The following is a 19,037-nucleotide window of genomic DNA, read 5'->3' as shown; positions in this document are numbered from 1 at the left end:
TGGCTCAGTGGTGTGAGCACGTCCTGCTTGTCAGGAGGTTCCCGGTTCGAATCCGGCCTGGACACAGAAGCGCGGGTGTGTGATGCCCTTCGAACATGAGCTGACCCAGGACTGTTGGCTGAGATCCGGGTGGAGAGCGTCTGAGTCCGGGTGGGTTATCGAGGAGTGACGGCTGAAAAACTGTTGACTTAGTCTCCAGTTAGGATATATTTAAATAAGTAAACATCTAGACTTGTCATATAACCGCTGCTGGTCATCGTCTCAGAAGACCCCGGGGGAGACGTCTGGATATTACCTCCACCTTCGTTTCCGGCCTTCTCTCGCATCACCCATCGCTCTTCATGATCAGGTGACCTTTCCTTCCGCAACCACGCTTCTGTGTCCAGGCCGGTTTCGAACCGGGAACCTCCTGACAAGCAGGACGTGCTCACACCACTGAGCCACTGGCACTTCCACACTTACTCTCTTTTTTTTGGATTCTTGTCTTTTTTTATTTATCGAAAACCAACGAAAATAAATCATCCAAGAGTGATTTCCAGATTTGAACCTGGATTCTCCAGACCAAGAACCGGCACTCAGACCACTGGGCCACCGGGGAACCTGACGAGAGTATTCATTTTCAAGTTCACAAGCTTTGGACCTGGATTCTCCACATGAGGGTGACACTCAAACCTCTGACACGTAAAAAAGCTGCATGTGTCTGAGACTCTGATCTTCTTCTCACAATATGATGCTGGACTGAACACTCGAAACTCTCAGAGAGTCTCAGGAACTCTCGACTGAAGCTCTTCTTCTGCTCCGACACTCGAGATGTTTGATCAACTTTATAGCTTTCATTCATTCATGATGAATCATCTTCACAGTTTTATGACTCTCGTCATGAGCTGATGGTCAGTTATGATTTTCTCCATGAGAAATTCATTTGATGGCAGAAAGCAAAAAAAAAAAAAATTTTCACACTTTTAAAGACCTGAATCAGTGAGTTGCAACCAAACGCCCTCCTGTGGTGAACTAGCAGTACAAGAATGTCTAATGACACTCAACAGCACTTTTAAAACACTCATAGGAAATGAATCAGTCAAACCTAGTACAATGCAACATTATTCTCCACAAGGGTAACACTAAATCAGACTTTAAATTAATGTAGAACCGCATAATTTCTGTTTGTTGTTCAGTTTAATGTTAATTATGTGGTTCTGTATTTAATTATGTCTGATTTAGTGTTACCCTGGTGGAGAATAATGTTCCTCTGAACTATCTATGACTTTGATTCTACTTGTATTAATTGGTCAAAATTTTGTAGATATCCAACATTATAAATGCTTGTATTGTCAATACATCACAGAATAGTGTTTGATTGCTTTGAGTTGATTTAAACTGAACAACAAACAGAAATATAAACTATTATGCGATTCTACATTAATTTAAAGTCTGATTTAGTGTTACCCTTGTGGAGAATAATGTTGCATTGTACTAGGTTTGACTGATTCATTTCTTATGAGTGCTTTAAAAGTGCTGTTGAGTGTCATTAGATATTCTTGTACTGCTAGTTCACCACAGGAGGGCGTTTGGTTGCAACTCACTGATTCAGATCTTTAAAAGTGTTTTTTTTTTTGGCTCTCTACCATCAAATTACTTTCTCATGGAGAAAATCAAAACTGACCATCAGCTCATGACGAGAGTCATAAAACTGTGAAGATGATTCATCATGAATGAATCAAAGCTATAAAGTTGATCAAACATCTCGAGTGTCGGAGCAGAAGAAGAGCTTCAGTCGAGAGTTCCTGAGACTCTCTGAGAGTTTCGAGTGTTCAGTCCAGCATCATATTGTGAGAAGAAGATCAGAGTCTCAGACACATGCAGCTTTTTTACGTGTCAGAGGTTTGAGTGTCACCCTCATGTGGAGAATCCAGGTCCAAAGCTTGTGAACTTGAAAATGAATACTCTCGTCAGGTTCCCCGGTGGCCCAGTGGTCTGAGCGCCGGTTCTTGGTCTGGAGAATCCAGGTTCAAATCTCACTCTTGGAGTGGAAGAATGATTTAGTTTTCGGCAAGTCACTGTCTCAGGGAGTCATTCATTCAACCGATTTGTTCAAACGGCCGATTCATTCAGGAAGTGCAAGGTCCAGTCCCAATTCACCTACTTATACTACGACCTAAAAGTATGTACTCTTTTTGTGAAGAAAAAGTACATACTTTTGAGTGTGCAGCAAAAAAGTAGGCAAGCTTTGGGACATACTATCACGTCACCTTTAACGGGCAGCTCTGTCACGTGTTCCTGTCACCATAAACTGCCCTGTCAATCATCTTGTCGCAGTTAAAATCCTCCATTCAATCTAATTTTATTTCCTACCGTTTCGGAGAGCACGTTCATCTGCCAGTCGTGGGTCTTTCATGGAGAGACTCTCCTCATGTGTTTGCAATTTGAATATAATGATACATTTAAAAGGTAATGAGTTCACAATAGTTCACAATGCTGCTGCAGACCAATATAATGTAGACAACGTTGAATAAATACCTTTTCGTCAGGTTAGATATTGATAATTAATCACTCAAACCCCTTTATCTAACTCTCTCTACATAACCGCCGGACTCCCGCGTCCTCCATGTCTGTAGTTTTTTAACACTTTTCAGTCGTGTTTGTAGTTCTAACCGAATCCTCGTCCAACGCGCGATGGGTTGTGGGCAATATTAGCCGTTAGAGTGTGCATCGATCTGCACTTCGAATTCTGACCGGAAATAGTAGACCATCCGGGTATCTTTGGAACACTCATTTCAACATACTACGATTTGGGACGTACTAATTATATGTTCGAATACTATTTAGGACGGATAGAATGCGAATTGGCACTGGGCCCAAGTGATTGTTCATTGAATCGTTAAAATCATTCGTTCAAAACGCGGATTTCAGTCAAGAAATCATCGCTGTTGTTGCATTGAGACTCTGCTACAGTTTCATTTTGAAATTCTCGTCAGCGAAATAAACGGAAAACAAACAATATTGACAATATTGTTTATAAAATGTAACAATGTTAATTTAACTGTTATATAAAATAAATATCATATTTGCTATTGTGCACGGGAAAACAGCCCTCTTGCTGATGTAGTACTGTATGATAAGAACATATGATAAAATACGAAAACTTTATACGTCTATTAGGGAACATACCAGTGAAAGCAAGCATGAGAAACAAATGCGATGTCAGCTCGCATTTTTAAAATCTAATTTAAGACTTTTTAAGGACCGGCGGACACCCTGTAAAATGAACCATGGTTTAGGCTACTACAACTAGCTAAAAGATGGTTATTACTGTTAGGTAACCACAAATTAACCATGGTTTTACTACACTAACAATAGTTTACCCTATTTGTGTTTTACCAATAATGTGGTTATAGCCTACAAATGGATACTACAATATCCTAAATCCATGGATACTACTACACTTTTACTAGTAAAACCATGGTTTATTTTCGTAAAAGGGTGATGACAAGGCCCAGCTATACAAGTATATTTACCTTTATATCTTCTCCGATGGTTATAGCTGTTGTTGTTCCTCTTGATCCGTGTGATTTGATTCGGTCGCATTTTTGAAATCTAATTAAGATTCAGTGAAGACGCACATGCACTTCTTTCCACGTGGTACAGTCTCCTTTCTCAGGGTGGACTAATTAATCACTATACATATACACGTGTGTGTGCAAATCAATTTTATACTATATATATATATATATATATATATATATATATATATATATATATATATATATATATATATATATATATAATTATATCATACAGTATAAAAAATATATAATTTCGTTAAATCGTTTTACATAAATAGTTGGGTATTTTATTGTTTGCCAGATATGCATACTTAAAATTAAAATATATTTAAATGTGTCATATGTGTACAAACGTATTCAATAAGACAAAAAACTTTTCTAATTTTCTAATTCTGTTTGTTTATATTTATTATTATACTTGTTTTTTTGTTCATTCTTATTAACTTTTTATAATCTTTTTTTAATTTTAAGTCTATTTACAATTTAAATTCACTAAGAAACCCCCAGATAAACAACAGCTCACAACAAAAGACCTCATGGAGGAAAAGTAACTCTCTGGTAGGGCATGCCTTTGGGTTTCTGATTACAAAATCACATTAAATGAGTTTAAAAACCAGGAAAACTTCAAGCATTTTCTTAATGCATTGACGAGGGCTCAGCAGTCTTTCTGTTTCTGAGTGCATTCAAGCGTCCAACTATTGTGTGATGATGGTAAGAAATGTTTCACTTCCTTCAATGTTTTACATTTTCCTAAAAGTCCAAAAGATAAAAATCTGGTGGATTTTTTAAAAAGATTTCTTTTATTCTTTCCCCAAATCTCATAATATGAAGTTTATAGCCTTCAGACACCAAGAAGTCAAGACCTCAAAGTGCCAGACCTGCAATAAAGAGCAAAGAAAAGCGCTCGTCCAAGAAGAGGTCATCTACTACATCTCCCATAATGCATCGGGGCTCGGAGCTCGGAGGATTTGGCTGGCCGGGCCGCGATATTTTTTTTCACAGGATGGTAGGGGAAGACTCATGAATATTCATTAGGGAACTCATCCCTGATTGGTCTTAACCCCAGTGACGGGTAGGTTTAGGGGCGGGGTTAGGGGGTAGGTCATCAGACCAATCAGGCATGAGTTCCCTAATGAATATTCATGAGTCTTCCCCTACCATCCTGTGAAAAAAAATATCGCGGCCGGGCCACCAAGAAGAAAGGAAAAAAGGGCAAAAAAGCAAAAAATTACATGTAGATTTGTGTCAATTAAACCTTAATTTTGAACTTTCTATTCATCAAAGAATTCTGAAAAAAGAAAGTTGTTCACAACTGTTTTCAACATTAATCATAAATGTTTCTTAAGCAGAAAATCCTCATATTGTAATGATTTCTGAAGGATCATGTGACACTGAAGACTGATGCTGAAAATTCAGCATTGCATCACAGCAATAAACTATATTTTAAAAATAATAATATTGTATACAATAACAATAAATATATATTTCACAATATTGCTGTTTTTCTGGATCAAATAAATGCAGCCTTGGTGAGCATAAGAGACATAACTAGTCTAAGCTGCAACTTTTGACGCTCTGCTCAATAAACAGAACCGCGGAAGAACATTGTTACCGGAACTACTTCTCTCTGTTTATGTATGAAGGGTCACGCATGCAGGTACTGTGCTACTCCGCAGCGGTACGACGCGTAACAGTATAAAATAGTCCGAATATAAACACTTATTATAGGTTTAACGTTGTGATTCAGGATAAGACTAAAACACGACTTGGACAATTGATTCATTCAACACAAAAAATTACGAACCGCAGCTTTAAAACAAGACAAACTCAGCCAGTCTTCCTCCTGTGGTGAATTTAGAAAATTTTGAATAACAGTATTTTGTAATATTTAATGAATTGTTCGTTGCCTTTGAAGTAGTAAAACATCTGGCAAATTACCCTTCTTATTTTCTATAAATATATTTTACATCTGCGATGTACATTTTTAAATTGGAGTTTAATCGCCCTCCTGTGGTGAATTGTGTGAATTACACTGCTGCAACGAGCGCCAGAGGAAAACTTTGCACTAAATTACTTTGCATTGATTTCATATTATTTAATAAATTATTAATTACCCCGTGAGACAATAAAACATCTGGAAAAGTTCGCTAATGTTTAGTAGAAATATATTCTTATATCTGTAAAAAACATTTAAAGATTCGCGTCTGAACGCCCTCCTGCGGCGAATTATGTGAATTACACTGCTGTTAATTATTTCATTGCTGTTAAAACCTTTTATTAAATTATTTGCATTTATTAAAATCATTTGATAAATAATTGAAAACATCTGGCAAAACATGAAATTGTTTTAAGACGAAATATATTATGGATGCATAAACTAAGGGGAAATTATGAAAAAAAGATTGTATCATTCTATGTGTATTGTACTGCCTCCAGATTTGTTAAAATAAACAAATAAATAATATAAATTAAAAAAGTTCAATGTCTTGATCGAACTGTGGTAAATTCTGTGAATTACACTCCTGTTAATTATTTCTACGATATACCAATGATTTCTAGTTATATAACCATAACTCAGTTCAGAGGAAAACTTTGCATTAAATTATTTGACATTGATTTCATATTAAATAAATTGTTCGTTACCATATGAAACACATGACCCATTGTATTTATTTATTTAGTATACGTTTACATTTTAAATGAAAACAACCTCCTGTGGCAAAATGTGTGATTTACACCACTCCAACATTTTCCTACAGCAGTAACTCGAAAACCTTGAATTCAAATATTGTTTACTTTGATTAATATTTTTTTTAAGGCGCGTGGTTCACGGATAAATCATTTATAACAAACGCAGCTACATTGCATTAGTGAACACAATTTAAATAGATTTATATGTAAAGCCTCGTTGATTCAGAAGCTCTAATAACAGAATAAATATAAGCGCGCGAAACGCCGCACGGTCGTTATGAAATTTTATAAATTATGCAGCGAGAACATTTTAATGTTATTTGACGTTCTTTTGTGTTGAATATAACAAAATATGCACTTTAATCCACGATGTGTTTGTTTGCAAATGTTCAATGTTTTAATAAAAGAAAAGGACCTTTATTTTGGAGAAAAGCTGAAATGCACTTCCGGTGTTGTCACCGTCTTCACTACCCCGTGCTTATTTACATTCTCCGCAGTGATTAAACATGATTGTAAGCGGGTTTTACAAAGCGTCAAACCTTCTGAAGTCCAGCGGGGAGTTTGGGAGGATCTGGATGAGGAAGATGAGCGCAGATTCTTCCTCTCTGACCTTGAGAAAACAGCAGGATGGAATCAGGTGCAAACATTAACCAAAAAAAAAGATGCGAACTTTTTGTGTGACCTTTGACCGATGGCTCGATATTCACAAAAGTTGTCATGTTTATAATACACCCATTGTCAGAGAAAAAATAAGTAATTAATTGCTAACGACAGAAAAAAATAAATGAGGGAAACGAAAATAAGATTTTTAATTTGTTTCCCCTAAATTAGACTAGAGTATACAAAATAAAAGCACCGCAAATTTAAGCCGTTCTACTTGCTTTCTTATTTACTTAAGATTAAATGGTGTCCAAATTCTTTTGAAATACTCTAAAAAAGGTTAAAGCATTGATTGTAATTGTCAGTTGCACAAACAAAACATCTGACAAAATATATTAAGCTTGAATATTGTGTGATTTTATGTGTTTGTTAGTGAGGTGAATATGCGTTTTCCCACTAAATATCTTGTATAGACTTAAACCTGCTCACAAGAAACTTGTGGATCATTTCAAAAAATTCAATAGGTGAGTAACAATATATCGTGTTACAATATATCGCAATACAAAAATGCAACAATATTTACCCTGGATTGTTCACCCAAAATAAAAATTACTATGCGTGAAAAAAAATCAAGTTTTCAGAGTTTTAGTGTCAGTACTACATTAAACTACTATATATAATGTATAATAATGCAATGGGGGAATATTTGTGGGTCCTGATAATGCCAAATGTCTGATGTTACCAGTAAAAAGTGGCCTATATTATTTTAAATATATCTAGTCAGTGAAAGAGTGAAAGCATATTCGTCTAAAATAATTCTGTATTTTCAGCCTCAGAATCATGAATATTGTTATTCTGGTGTCTCTATTGTTCATTGGATTTTTAGCACAAAGTCGAAGCCTATTCACTTACACACACAATGTAATATAAAATTTAGCATTTTAATCAACAGTACATTTTTTGTTCACCTTTTATCATCTCTTGGAGTATCGCAATAATATATCGTATCGTGATATGTATCGAATCGTGACATGAGGGTATCGTACTATCGTTACACACCTATGATTCAGGAATCAGTGGTTTAGAATGAAGCATCAGATCTGATCTGAAGTGTGTGTGTGTGTGTGTGTGTGTGTGTGTGTGTGTGTTGATTTCAGGAGGATTATCCTGAACAACCCCACGAAGAGGAATGCTCTGTCTCTGTCCATGCTGGAGTCTCTGAGAGAAAACCTCCTTAGAGACACACACACACCAGACCTGCGCGTCATCATCATATCAGGCAAAACATTCAGCACACACACACACACACACACACACACACACACACACACACACACCAAACCTGTGCGTCATCATCATATCAGGCAAAACATTCAGTCAATCTAGAGAAAGATGCATTCAGAAACAGCCATACACACACACACACACACACACACTAACTCTGTCTCTCTCTGCAGCGCGGGGTCCTGTGTTTTCCTCAGGTCATGACCTTAAGGAGTTGACCTCTGCCCGGGGTCGCGAGCATCACATCAAGGTGTTCCAGACCTGCTCAGAGGTCAGAGGTCACTTACTGTACACAGGGTTCGTACAAGGTGCTTAAAGTACTTGAATTTGACTTGCTGACATTTAAGTTCTGGAAAATCCTTGGAACAACAGCCATATTTACGGAGAGGTGCTTGAAAAGTCCTGGAATTTCTTTTTACAGTTTCTGTACGAGCCCTCAGAACAGAAGAGGGCCGTGTGTCACTTCAAATACATCCTTTTCCAAAGATGTGTTTTATCACGCTGATTTAAGTTAAAGTGTTCGTTTTTTAAAATAAGTTTGGTCTTAGTTAGTTATTTGATGTTATAAAAACAGTCATGATTGACAGCTGTGATTGACAGCTTCTCCAAACGAAGTCACTGGGGCATCAACACTTTTTTGGGGGGTTTTCAGGAGGAGATTGGAGCTTCAACTTTAATTTCTACATGTGTGCGGGACCTTGATATATCGGCTCCACACACACACACACACACACACACACACACACACACACACACACACACACACACACACACACACACACTCACTAACGAAAGATGTCAGCGCCATATTAGGACTTAGCGGCTTCACTTTTCACCAATGGAAGAGTTGGTGTCGTCCATCTTGTTTTACAGTGTATGGTCAGTGCAGTTGAATAACTCTAAAGGCCCGTTCACACCAAGCACGATAACTATAAATATAACGATTAAGATATAATTCTAAAAATCGTTCTCCATATTAAAGAATAACAAAGTTCACACCACAACTATAACGATAAAGATATTAGGAACGATTTTTTTTCCAGCTGTCGAATGATAAAACACTGGCAGCCAATAAGAATCCATTCTAATTTAAAGGTCTCGTGCATTTAAAATGGCAGATGACATTACAGAGAAGTTAATCGTCGAGGTACAAAAAAAATCCTCCACTGTTTGACAATCAAACCCCCTTTTCAAGGATACGTTAAAAAATATGTATATATGGACAGCAATCGGTCGTATCCTGGGAATAAATGGTGAGAAGTATGAGATATTATGCAGTTTAGCATAGTGTAACAAAATTACCTAAGGGATGCTATCCAGCGCTAGTTTTGACAACATTGCTGAAGTTGCAGTGAAAATGCGTTGTATACATAAAGGTCTTGACTAGGCGATGTTTTTACATTGACTTCGTCAGCTAAATCACTGTTAGATTAGATCGATAACACTAGACTTTCTAGATTCACTGTTTAGATGCGCTCGGGACATAGCATGCTGGCTGAGGACATCTGCTGGCGAGGACGTGTAAAGGCAATAAGAACAGCAAAAATATATTCAATGACATGTTGTAAACAACAATTATAATAAAAGTCGGATTCTCCCAACTCCTCTCGTCTTTTAAGGATATCGTGTACCCAAAAGCGCCTGTTTTTCTTTTGATATTTTTTTGTAACGTAAAGCAGCAGCAGGTCATCCATTTTCGCTACTTTGAAACCGCAGCGCGGGCGCGCGCTTAGAATAAAAAGACCGTTATCGGTCGTTGGTGTGGACGCATATATAGTTATCTTTATAGTTATCGTGCTTGGTGTGAACGGGCCTTAACTCTACCTTTCTGAAAGGTCATGACCCTGATTCAGGATCTCCCGGTGCCGGTCATCGCTATGGTGAACGGCGTCGCCACGGCGGCGGGTTGCCAGTTAGTTGCCAGCTGTGATATTGCTGTGGCGTCAGATAAATCCAGTTTCGCCACTCCTGGCGTCAGCGTCGGGCTGTTCTGCTCCACGCCGGCGGTGGCCATCGGCCGAGCCATGCCCACAAAGGTGAACTTACTCTCTAGGGGTCGGGACAGCAAGATCTGGCCAGATTTATTATACGAGGGTCGTCAAAAAGCCTTCACTAACACTTTAAATGGGCCTAAAGATGATAATATTTTAAACAGAAATTATATTTTAAAGACACAAAGTGCCGTCAAATTGATTAATCGCATCCAACATAAAATGTATGTGTATATATATATATATATACACACACACACACACACGTTAAATATTTATACTTATGTTAGATGCAATTAATCGCGATTGATCGATTTGACAGCACTAGATAATAATTAATACTAACAAAATAAAAATAATAGACATAATAATAAAAATAATGATTATTATTATTTTTAACTAATTATAAAAAAGACTGAAACATTATTTTGCAAATTACTATTGACCTGCAAAATATATATATATTTAAAATTATTTAAAAAATTATATTATCAAATATAATGAAACCAGAGAAATGATTTATTATTAGCTTTATTTTAACTGTTTTACTGACTCTATTTTAACTTTTATATTACTGTTGTAAAGTATAATTGTATTGTAAAAATTATATTTGATAAGTTATAACACCAATTATAAAAACAAGACTGAAATACACTGCTGTTGTAAATTAAAATTGTACTGTAAATAAAAAATATAAAATCATATAATTACTTAACTAATTATAAACAAGACTGAAATATTAGTTTTGAATTAGTTAAATTATATTTGATAATTGTAATATAATTATTATTTTAACTAATTATAAAAAATAGTAAAATATATTACAGTTGTAAATTGAAATTGTACTTTAAAATAAAAAATGAATATTTGATTGATAATAATACTAATATTATCAAACCATATAATAACATAATTATTATTTAAACTAATAATATGATTGTGAATTAGTTGTATTATAAACATAATATTTGCTAATACTGTTATCAAATGCCGATAATAATTATTATATTATTTTAACCAATTATAAAAAAGACTAAAATAAATTACTGTTGTAATTTACTGTAAACTTTGATCCTTGTTTTTTTAAAACACAAGTTGAAATACTAATATTTAGAGCAATGAAAATAAGTATGATGATGTGGCCTCCCTGTCTCCAGGTGGTCATGGAGATGTTGCTGACGGGCCGCCCCATCTCGGCTCAGGACGCTCTCCTTCACGGGCTGGTCAGTAAAGTGGTGTGTGAGGAGCAGTTAGAGGAGCAGACGCTGGCCATCGCCAGGCGTGTGTGTGAGTGCAGCCGGCCCGTGGTGGCTCTCGGGAAGAGTGTGTTTCACAGACAGATGTCCGAGGGCCGGGACGAGGCGTACGCTTGTGCTTCTGCTGCCATGGTGGAGAACCTGGCGCTGTGGGACGGGCAGGAGGGCGTCAGGGCGTTCCTGGAGAAACGCAGGCCTGTGTGGAGCAACACTGATGAGGAAGCACACATGTGACCCCACAAACACCACAAAACAATCAAGACCTACACACAACTTTTTATTGAACGTTTATGTGACTCACACACATCTTGCTTCTTCAACTCTAATGTCTAATAAAGGGAATAGTTCATTTTTGGGTGAATTATTCCTATTTTTTAAAGGGGTGGTATAATGCCCTTTTTTCACAATAAGTGTGTATGTGAAGTTTGAGCTCAAAATACCCCACAGATATTTTTATATAGCATGTTAAAATTGTCTCTTTTTGAGGGTGAGCAAAAAACGCAGTTGTTGTGTGTGTCCCTTTAAATGCAAATGAGCAGCTGATCCCGGCACAGGGGGCGGAGCTACAACAGCTCTGGTGTGTTTGCAGCTTTAATTACCTCACACAGACACACACACTGAACATTTCAAAAACTTTTAGCCCTTTTATGTTCAAACCAGAGTCAGACAACGATGGAGAGACTCGAGAAGATGCGGCAACATTTCTGAATGGTTAGTTGATTAATTTATGAAGCTTATGTATAGTTATTAGCATATTCTGTGTTGATAATCTATAAATCGTGTTCTCGGGGGCGGGGTTAATGCAAATTTTAGGGAGCAATGTCGTGTAGGTCTACCAGCTGTTTGTTATAGTCCTTAAAAAGCAATTTCTTTAAAAGCAAATAACTCCCTTTGCTTTGACTCTGAGTGTTGTAACTTTGCAGATGTTGTTTATGCTCAAACAGCAACATTACACACTAACTAAAGTTAGCAAAAAAGTGAAATCATAATCAACCACCCCTTGAAATACGTTTGCTGGTCTGAACGTCCCAGGAATGCTTTAATTAATGAAGGACAACACACACAAAAAATTAACAAAATAATTTCATCCTCTACTTGTTTTGAAAACATAAGTCTTTAGGAGCTCAAATGAAACCTCTCCTGACGTCTGCTGGTCGATTCCCTCCCGGACGCAGATTCCGTCGGCCAATGGGAACGCTCGTTCCGGGGAGGTGACCCGGGAGTGGGCCAATGGGGTCGAAGCGTGGGCGGGGCAGGAGAACAGGCGATTGGTCGTATTCTCCTCCGATGATGCCGGGAGGGTAAAACGGGAGCGGGAGCGGGGGGGACGGGAACGGGGAAAGAGGGAAAATCGGAGGAACGTGAGGTGGATAAAAACGGGATCTGTGCATATTCAGTTTCTTCAGTTTATACTTCTTTTTGTAAAGCTGAGGGCAAAACGAAAAGTCAAGTCAGCTTTATACAATACAGATTGTTTCAAACTTCATCAGATATGAGACAAATTCTCTAAAGAGACAATGGTGTTATTATTCAGCTCAATTATGTAAAGTTATCAATTATGAAACGGGTTCAATTCAGCACTATCACAATAGTGTTATTAATCTTAAGTCAACTCAATATTGACTGAATTCAGTTCAATAAAGGACAGTTCAAAAGAAGAGGTTTAGAATCGCATTTAAAACAGTAATCAAATTTTAAAAATATTATATTTTTAACTCGAGTGTCAGTGAGAAATCAGCGCTTTATACAATACTTCCACAACAGCTAACAGAATCAATAAGGGCAAACTTCATCTGATATGAGACAAATTCTCTAAAGAGATGTTGTCAATTATTCAGCTCAATTGTGTAAAGTTCATCTATTATGAAAGGAGTTCAATTCAGCACTATCACTACAGTGTTATTATTCATCTCAAGCCAACTCAATATTGACTGAATAAAGGACAGCTAAGAGTTTCGAAAAGCATTTATAAATGTAAGCAAATTAAGAAGAAGAACGTATCGTGATAAATTTTTATTATATTTTTTATTTAAAAATCACTAATCATATTTTTAATGCATATGCACTTTGATTTTATAAAATTTTTATTTTATTTTACTGAATATTTTCAGTTTAGATTGTTTGGTGACTCGAGGGTCAGTGAGAAATTATTCCTTTTTATAATGATATTAAAAATAAGAAAACTGCTCAATTTAAATTCCTTTTATTACCAGTTTCAATTTGGTTTTTATTTTGTTGTTACACTATAAAATCAAAGTCTTGCATATGCATTAAAAATATGATTACTGATTTTTAAATTGATTGACAGATGTGTTGCTCACCTCTTTCCAGTCAGTGTCTCGGTGTTGATTTCCTGCAGAAAAACGCACTGCAAAACCACACAACACATGTCTCAGTTACACTTCATCTGTCTGATGTGTTTAATGTTACTGAGTGTGTCTGGATAGATAGATAGATAGATAGATAGATAGATAGATAGATAGATAGATAGATAGATAGATATACCCCTAAAGTCTCTGTGCAGCAGGTGTCTCCAGAGTGAAGGATCTTGGGTAGCGACGTTCAGGTCTCGGCACACAGTCGACAGCGAGACGAGAGAGACGACGTCCAGGAGCCGTAACACACGCAACAGGAGCTCAGGAGGAAGAACAGCCAGACCGAAGAGAGCCGGCAGACCCAGCGCTGCAAAACACACACACACACAGCCATAAAACACTCGAGCGGACACATGTTACCAGTCTGAACGCATTGCGAGAGGAATAATCACCCTGTCTGGCAGCGGCCATGAGCGGATACACCAGCTGATCTTTAAAGAGACGAGACAGTTTTCTCAAGTCCCTGTAGACGACGCCTGCGCTGCCGCCTGCGGAAAGACACAACTTCAGATTAAATATAAAAGCATCTGTGAGCATCAAGTCAATTACCGTAGAAAATCACTTTAACCTGTTAGACTGCAACCCCACTTTTGAAAAATCCCCAGAAATGGCATACCCAGATGCAGTTCATGAACCCTTTGCACTAAAAGCACAAGTATGGTCTCATTTGAAAGCTGACACTTGGCAGTTTATTGTAACGTTAGAATTAATTATTGTCATAATGAAAAATGAAAATTGTTATATTGTGGATTCGGCGGATGGCGGATTATGATTGGTCAGATCACCTGTCAATCAAACTCCTTGCGAAGGGTCAATTACCATAGAAAATAACTTTAAAGTCCCCCTGTGGTGAAAATCAAGCGTTTAATGTTGTTTATATGTCTATGTGGTGTTTTTAATATGCTTTAAGACAAACCATGTGTAACTGCATAAGTCTGAGTATTTTCTCCTTAAAATTTTTTTGACCTTGTAATGCGTTTTCAAAATGTCTTTGTCCAATGTTGACAAAATATTAGGGATCCGTGATATATTATATATTAAAGCTGATAAATAATGTATAATTTCCTTCAGCTGAGACCCTCAAACGCTTAAACCGTTCAACATGATGGATTTGAATTGCTTGAAATGTGATTGGAATCAAAAAGGAAAATACAGTGAAGTGCAACATGTGCAGCGCAAGGCTGTTTAAAATTATAATGTTTAAATTACTTTCATTTGGTATTAATGGGGAATTTTATAATGCTATAAAACTCCTTTACAGAGACCCCATTGCTTGTGTACAGATAAATAATTTGAGAACAGACTGGTTTCCGACACCTTTTGGGGTGAAGCAGGGTGACTTACTTTCCCCTTCCCTGTTTGCTTTCTACATAAATGATTTAGCCCAAGAAATTAAGCAGGGAAATCTGGGTGTACAAATTGAGGACATGAATCTAAGTATTCTGCTTTACGCAGATGACATTGTTTTGATAGCTGAAAATGAAGTAAGTTTACAAAATATGTTGAATATTATGAGTTCCTGGTGTAGGAAATGGCGTCTTACTATTAATTATGAAAAAACACAAGTTGTTCAATTTAGGAAAAAAAGTGAATTACAGAGTACTTATATATTTCAGTTTGGGCCTGTGTCCTTAAAATATACCAGTCATTATAAATACCTTGGTTTTGTTTTTGATGAAAATATGAAGTTTACAGAGGGAAGAAAAATACTAGCAGAGTCTGCTGGAAGGGCATTGGGTTCTGTGTTGAGTAAAATGAAACTATGTACAGATCTTGGTTTTTTGACATTTACACAACTATATAAATCTTTGGTTGACTCAGTTTTGTTTTATGCTGCAGGAGTTTGGGGATTTGAAGAGGTTTATGATTGTAATTCTGTTCAAAATCGTGCTTTGAGATGTTTTCTTGGGGTACATAAATATGCAGCGAAGGTAGCTGTGAATGGAGATGCAGGATGGGATCCATGTATTGTAAAACAAAGGTGTGAAATGGTGCGATTGTGGAACCGTCTTGTTAGTCTGCCAGAGGAAAGGCTAACGAAGAAAATTTTTAACTGGGACAGAGCAAATCATCACCCCTGGTGTGGAGAAGTTTTGTCAATATTTTCTGTGTCTGACTTGCATATAAGGTACTACAATAAGCTTCAATGTAATATAAAGGATGTCAGACAAAGACTGTTAAGTAAATATGAAAATCACTGGAAACAAGATATATGGAAGAAGCCAAAACTCAGAAATTATGTTCAGTTTAAGAATGATTTTGTAACAGAACCTTATATTTTCCTTAATTTAAAGAGAAGGCAGAGGTCTCTCTGTGCGCAATTGAGAACTAGTACCTTACCTCTGGCAGTGGAAGTGGGTCGATTTAAGGGTATACCTGAACATTTACGTTTATGTGAATTCTGTGATCTCAAGGTTGTGGAAGATGAATTTCACTTTGTTTTTTATTGCCCTTTATACTATGATTTAAGGAACTATCTTTTTGAATTAGTTCAGTTAAAAAATCCTGATATATTTTGGAAATATGAAGGGGAGATTTTGTGCTGGCTGTTTGATAATCATGTTTTTGCTTTGGCAAAATTTATAGAAAAAGCCTGGTGTTTACGGCAAAGTATTCTGTATCCTGTATGATATCCCGTATGTCATCTCTATTTGTATGTGTATTTATCTTTGTGGTTTAGTTATACTATGTTGGAGATTTTGTCTTATATCACGTGGCTATTTTGGTGATATGTGTGAAGCTGTTGTGTCTAATAAGCCCATGAGGGCTGGGCACCATAAAAGGTGTTTGACACTCAAATAAACAATAACTATAATGAGAACATCATTATAATTGTGCGCTTGGGAATAATACACATAATACGGAAGATTCATCACGACTTTAAGGATCAGCTCCTCTAGTTCCCAAAATACGTGGTTATAAACTTGGCATTGTTGAATATATTGGCTGGAATTTAGAATATAAAAAAAATTAAATCACTTCAGTGTTGGTAAACTGTAGTGGATGAATTGATGGTCATTCTGTTTTTGGGCTTTTCTTTACAACATGTGGTTAAATGTTGAGTGATCAAGATGCATGTCATATATATAAACCTCCCATTCCTAATCCCTGCATCCCTTTTTGACTCCTAAACAAGCTGCCTTTAATCCACAGTCATGTCCAGACATTTTAACAAGTTTACAGTTTTATTTATATAAAAATCCCCCCCAAAAAACAAAGTTGAGTTAATACTGATGCCAGAAATAGATAATTATCACTTTTTTCTGTATTCAAATCAGCCATCTATTTCACAGCTCTAGGAATAACCACATTGGTCGAGCGAGATTTAATCAATCCAGGTAATTTCTCATGTATTGAATAATATTAAATGCAATATAAAACGTACCTGCCCAATCAGCTGTCACATAAACATCCGGTTTCAGCGCCAGCTTGCGAGAATTCTCCGTAGTCTTGTCCATCTTAAGAACAGCTGTGTCACAACACAAACAAATACTCAACTGAGAGAAGACAGTGTAATAAAAAACTGACTGATAACCCTTGCTATATGCAGATTACAGGAGGAACGGTTCACGAAATCTTGGTTCGGTTTGTATCACGGCTCTGTGGTCACGGTTTTCGGTTAGATTCGGTATACATTGTTAAAGTTTTTTACCTTTTAAACACTTTAGAAATACCATACATCAGCATAAATCATATAGCCTTATAATCTACCATTTACAGTATTTAATAAATAAGTTATTCTCAAGGTCATGCATTCAAAAAACTGAAAGAATGAGGCAGCTTGATCTTAAGAATAGACACATTATTGTGACACTGACAATCTGTGAGATTCTGATACAGCAAAAGGATAGATGTTGTTTATTTCAACAGGCTTTTCATTTATTTGTAAAAACGTTTACAACTGTTGGCCTTAAACAAATTGTAGCTGAGAACAAAAAAAACGTATCAAATTTAAAGAATAGGCTTTCTTGTCACTGTTACACCGTGTCCTAACCGAACGCGACACGTGATGATTCTATTTCAGAAACACACCAGACCCGAACAATACACACGCGTCTCGAATAGTGTTGTCAAAAATAAAAAAAACGGAAATTTAAAAAATGTGCCGCTTTGAGCAGAATCATAAACACCTCTGATTGGCCGTTGTGTTCACCAGCTCATCGGATATGTCTGTGATTGGCTACGATGATAAACGCACGGGAGTGTTTGAAAGTAAATATATTTGGCTTATTGTGGAAGATTGTTGTATTTTTCTTTTATAGAAAGTAAAGAAAAGATATACTTGATTATAAATGTATTAATTCTTATTAATGTAAATTCAGCACTAAAAAAACGAATTTTGTACTTTTTTTCCATGAAGTTGTTCATGATATTAATCTGATCTTCTGTCTCCAACAACAAAAAAGGCAGTTTTTTTGTTATATGTTTGCATACCGTTCTGTATATGTTGGTGAATGAATATTAATAAAACAATATTGTATCGTGTGTGTATCTGTGTAAGCGCTCGCTGACAAAGAGCGTCATTGATGTATATTTACAAGTTTTTGAAGCAGCCAATCACAGACATGTTTGATGAGCTCGTGAACACAATGGCCAATAAGAGATGTTTACGATTGCGCTCAAAGCATCACATTTTTTAAATTTCAGTATCGACTTGGTACCGAAGTCGCTACATTTGACAACACTAGTCTCGATCCATGACAAGTGAATTGAACGGTTCGGATTTTGATTTTTTGATCAATGAGCCGTTCCACCCCTAATGCAGATTAACGCACCATTAATGACGAGCGTTTGGCCCATTGGAACAGACACCACTGACACCAGGCTGTTCTCCAGAAGTGGGTGGGCGTATTGAAGCCTGTACACGCCCCCTGCCGCCCGCCAGCCAATCGGCATCTCGCCTGAGTTCACATTAGAACCCTGTAAGGGAGAATAACCAATGTGAGACTTATGAGTTGTGCCAGTAATATGGGCATATTGCAGTAATAAATTCATTCATTTTTATGAATGAATGGCTTGCTGTAACTGTTGCTCGAGCTTTGTCAACAAGACGCGCTTGCACCCCCCGCTGGTGAGGTCGACTAACAGCAGATGGAGATTACGCTCGGTAATCTACTGCTTTTCCTGCAGTTCCTGGATGTCAACGTTAAATTTACTGTCGAATTTGAACCACTGAATTTGTGGAAGTGAATTTGCAAAGCAAAATAAAATGGACCGAAAACCGCCTGTTGAATATTATAGCTTGTATTTTTAATCAGTTTGAATATTTTGGAAGTG

General features: G+C 36.8%; 2 protein-coding genes and 1 long non-coding RNA gene across 5 annotated transcripts in view; 2 read left to right on the top strand and 1 right to left on the bottom strand.

Annotated features, from left to right (window-relative positions):
* Nucleotides 1–6,683: 6,683 nt before the first annotated feature.
* Nucleotides 6,684–11,734, top strand: echdc3 (enoyl CoA hydratase domain containing 3). Its single transcript, XM_077232052.1, has 5 exons — nt 6,684–6,891; nt 8,012–8,133; nt 8,312–8,409; nt 9,974–10,174; nt 11,287–11,734. The coding sequence occupies exons 1-5, from the start codon at nt 6,761–6,763 to the stop codon at nt 11,617–11,619; spliced, it is 885 nt and encodes a 294-aa protein (XP_077088167.1). The 5' UTR covers nt 6,684–6,760; the 3' UTR covers nt 11,620–11,734.
* The window catches only part of fbxo7 (F-box protein 7), a 12,245-nt gene continuing 4,857 nt past the window's right edge, over nt 11,650–19,037 (bottom strand). For all 3 annotated transcript variants that reach the window (XM_077232049.1, XM_077232050.1, XM_077232051.1), the window contains 6 exons: nt 18,536–18,680; nt 17,146–17,229; nt 14,153–14,248; nt 13,891–14,067; nt 13,707–13,753; nt 11,650–12,812 (listed from right to left, as the gene is read on the bottom strand). In XM_077232049.1, the coding sequence (XP_077088164.1) occupies nt 12,510–12,812; nt 13,707–13,753; nt 13,891–14,067; nt 14,153–14,248; nt 17,146–17,229; nt 18,536–18,680 (852 nt within the window). In that variant the 3' untranslated portion in view covers nt 11,650–12,509. The remainder of the gene's footprint in view (nt 12,813–13,706; nt 13,754–13,890; nt 14,068–14,152; nt 14,249–17,145; nt 17,230–18,535; nt 18,681–19,037) is intronic.
* LOC143740029 (uncharacterized) lies at nt 13,690–14,620 on the top strand. Its single transcript, XR_013204710.1, has 2 exons — nt 13,690–13,822; nt 13,869–14,620. It is a non-coding gene; the product is annotated as an uncharacterized LOC143740029 (long non-coding RNA).

The sequence above is a fragment of the Siphateles boraxobius genome, unplaced genomic scaffold, assembly GCF_051911475.1.
Source record: "Siphateles boraxobius isolate OS27281-9 unplaced genomic scaffold, OSU_SipBor_1 162, whole genome shotgun sequence".
In the NCBI taxonomy this organism is placed as follows: domain Eukaryota; kingdom Metazoa; phylum Chordata; class Actinopteri; order Cypriniformes; family Leuciscidae; genus Siphateles; species Siphateles boraxobius.
Note: the sequence above shows the minus strand (reverse complement) of the source record. Positions and strands in the feature narration are given on the sequence as shown.

What these genes read in the sequence shown, in the direction of transcription:
- echdc3 (XM_077232052.1), top strand. Translation starts at nt 6,761, where the DNA reads ATGATTGTAAGCGGGTTTTACAAAGCGTCAAACCTTCTGAAGTCCAGC. An exon ending in AAACAGCAGGATGGAATCAG is followed by an intron (nt 6,892 to 8,011) that starts GTGCAAACATTA and finishes TGTTGATTTCAG; the next exon opens with GAGGATTATCCTGAACAACC. An exon ending in TGTTCCAGACCTGCTCAGAG is followed by an intron (nt 8,410 to 9,973) that starts GTCAGAGGTCAC and finishes CCTTTCTGAAAG; the next exon opens with GTCATGACCCTGATTCAGGA.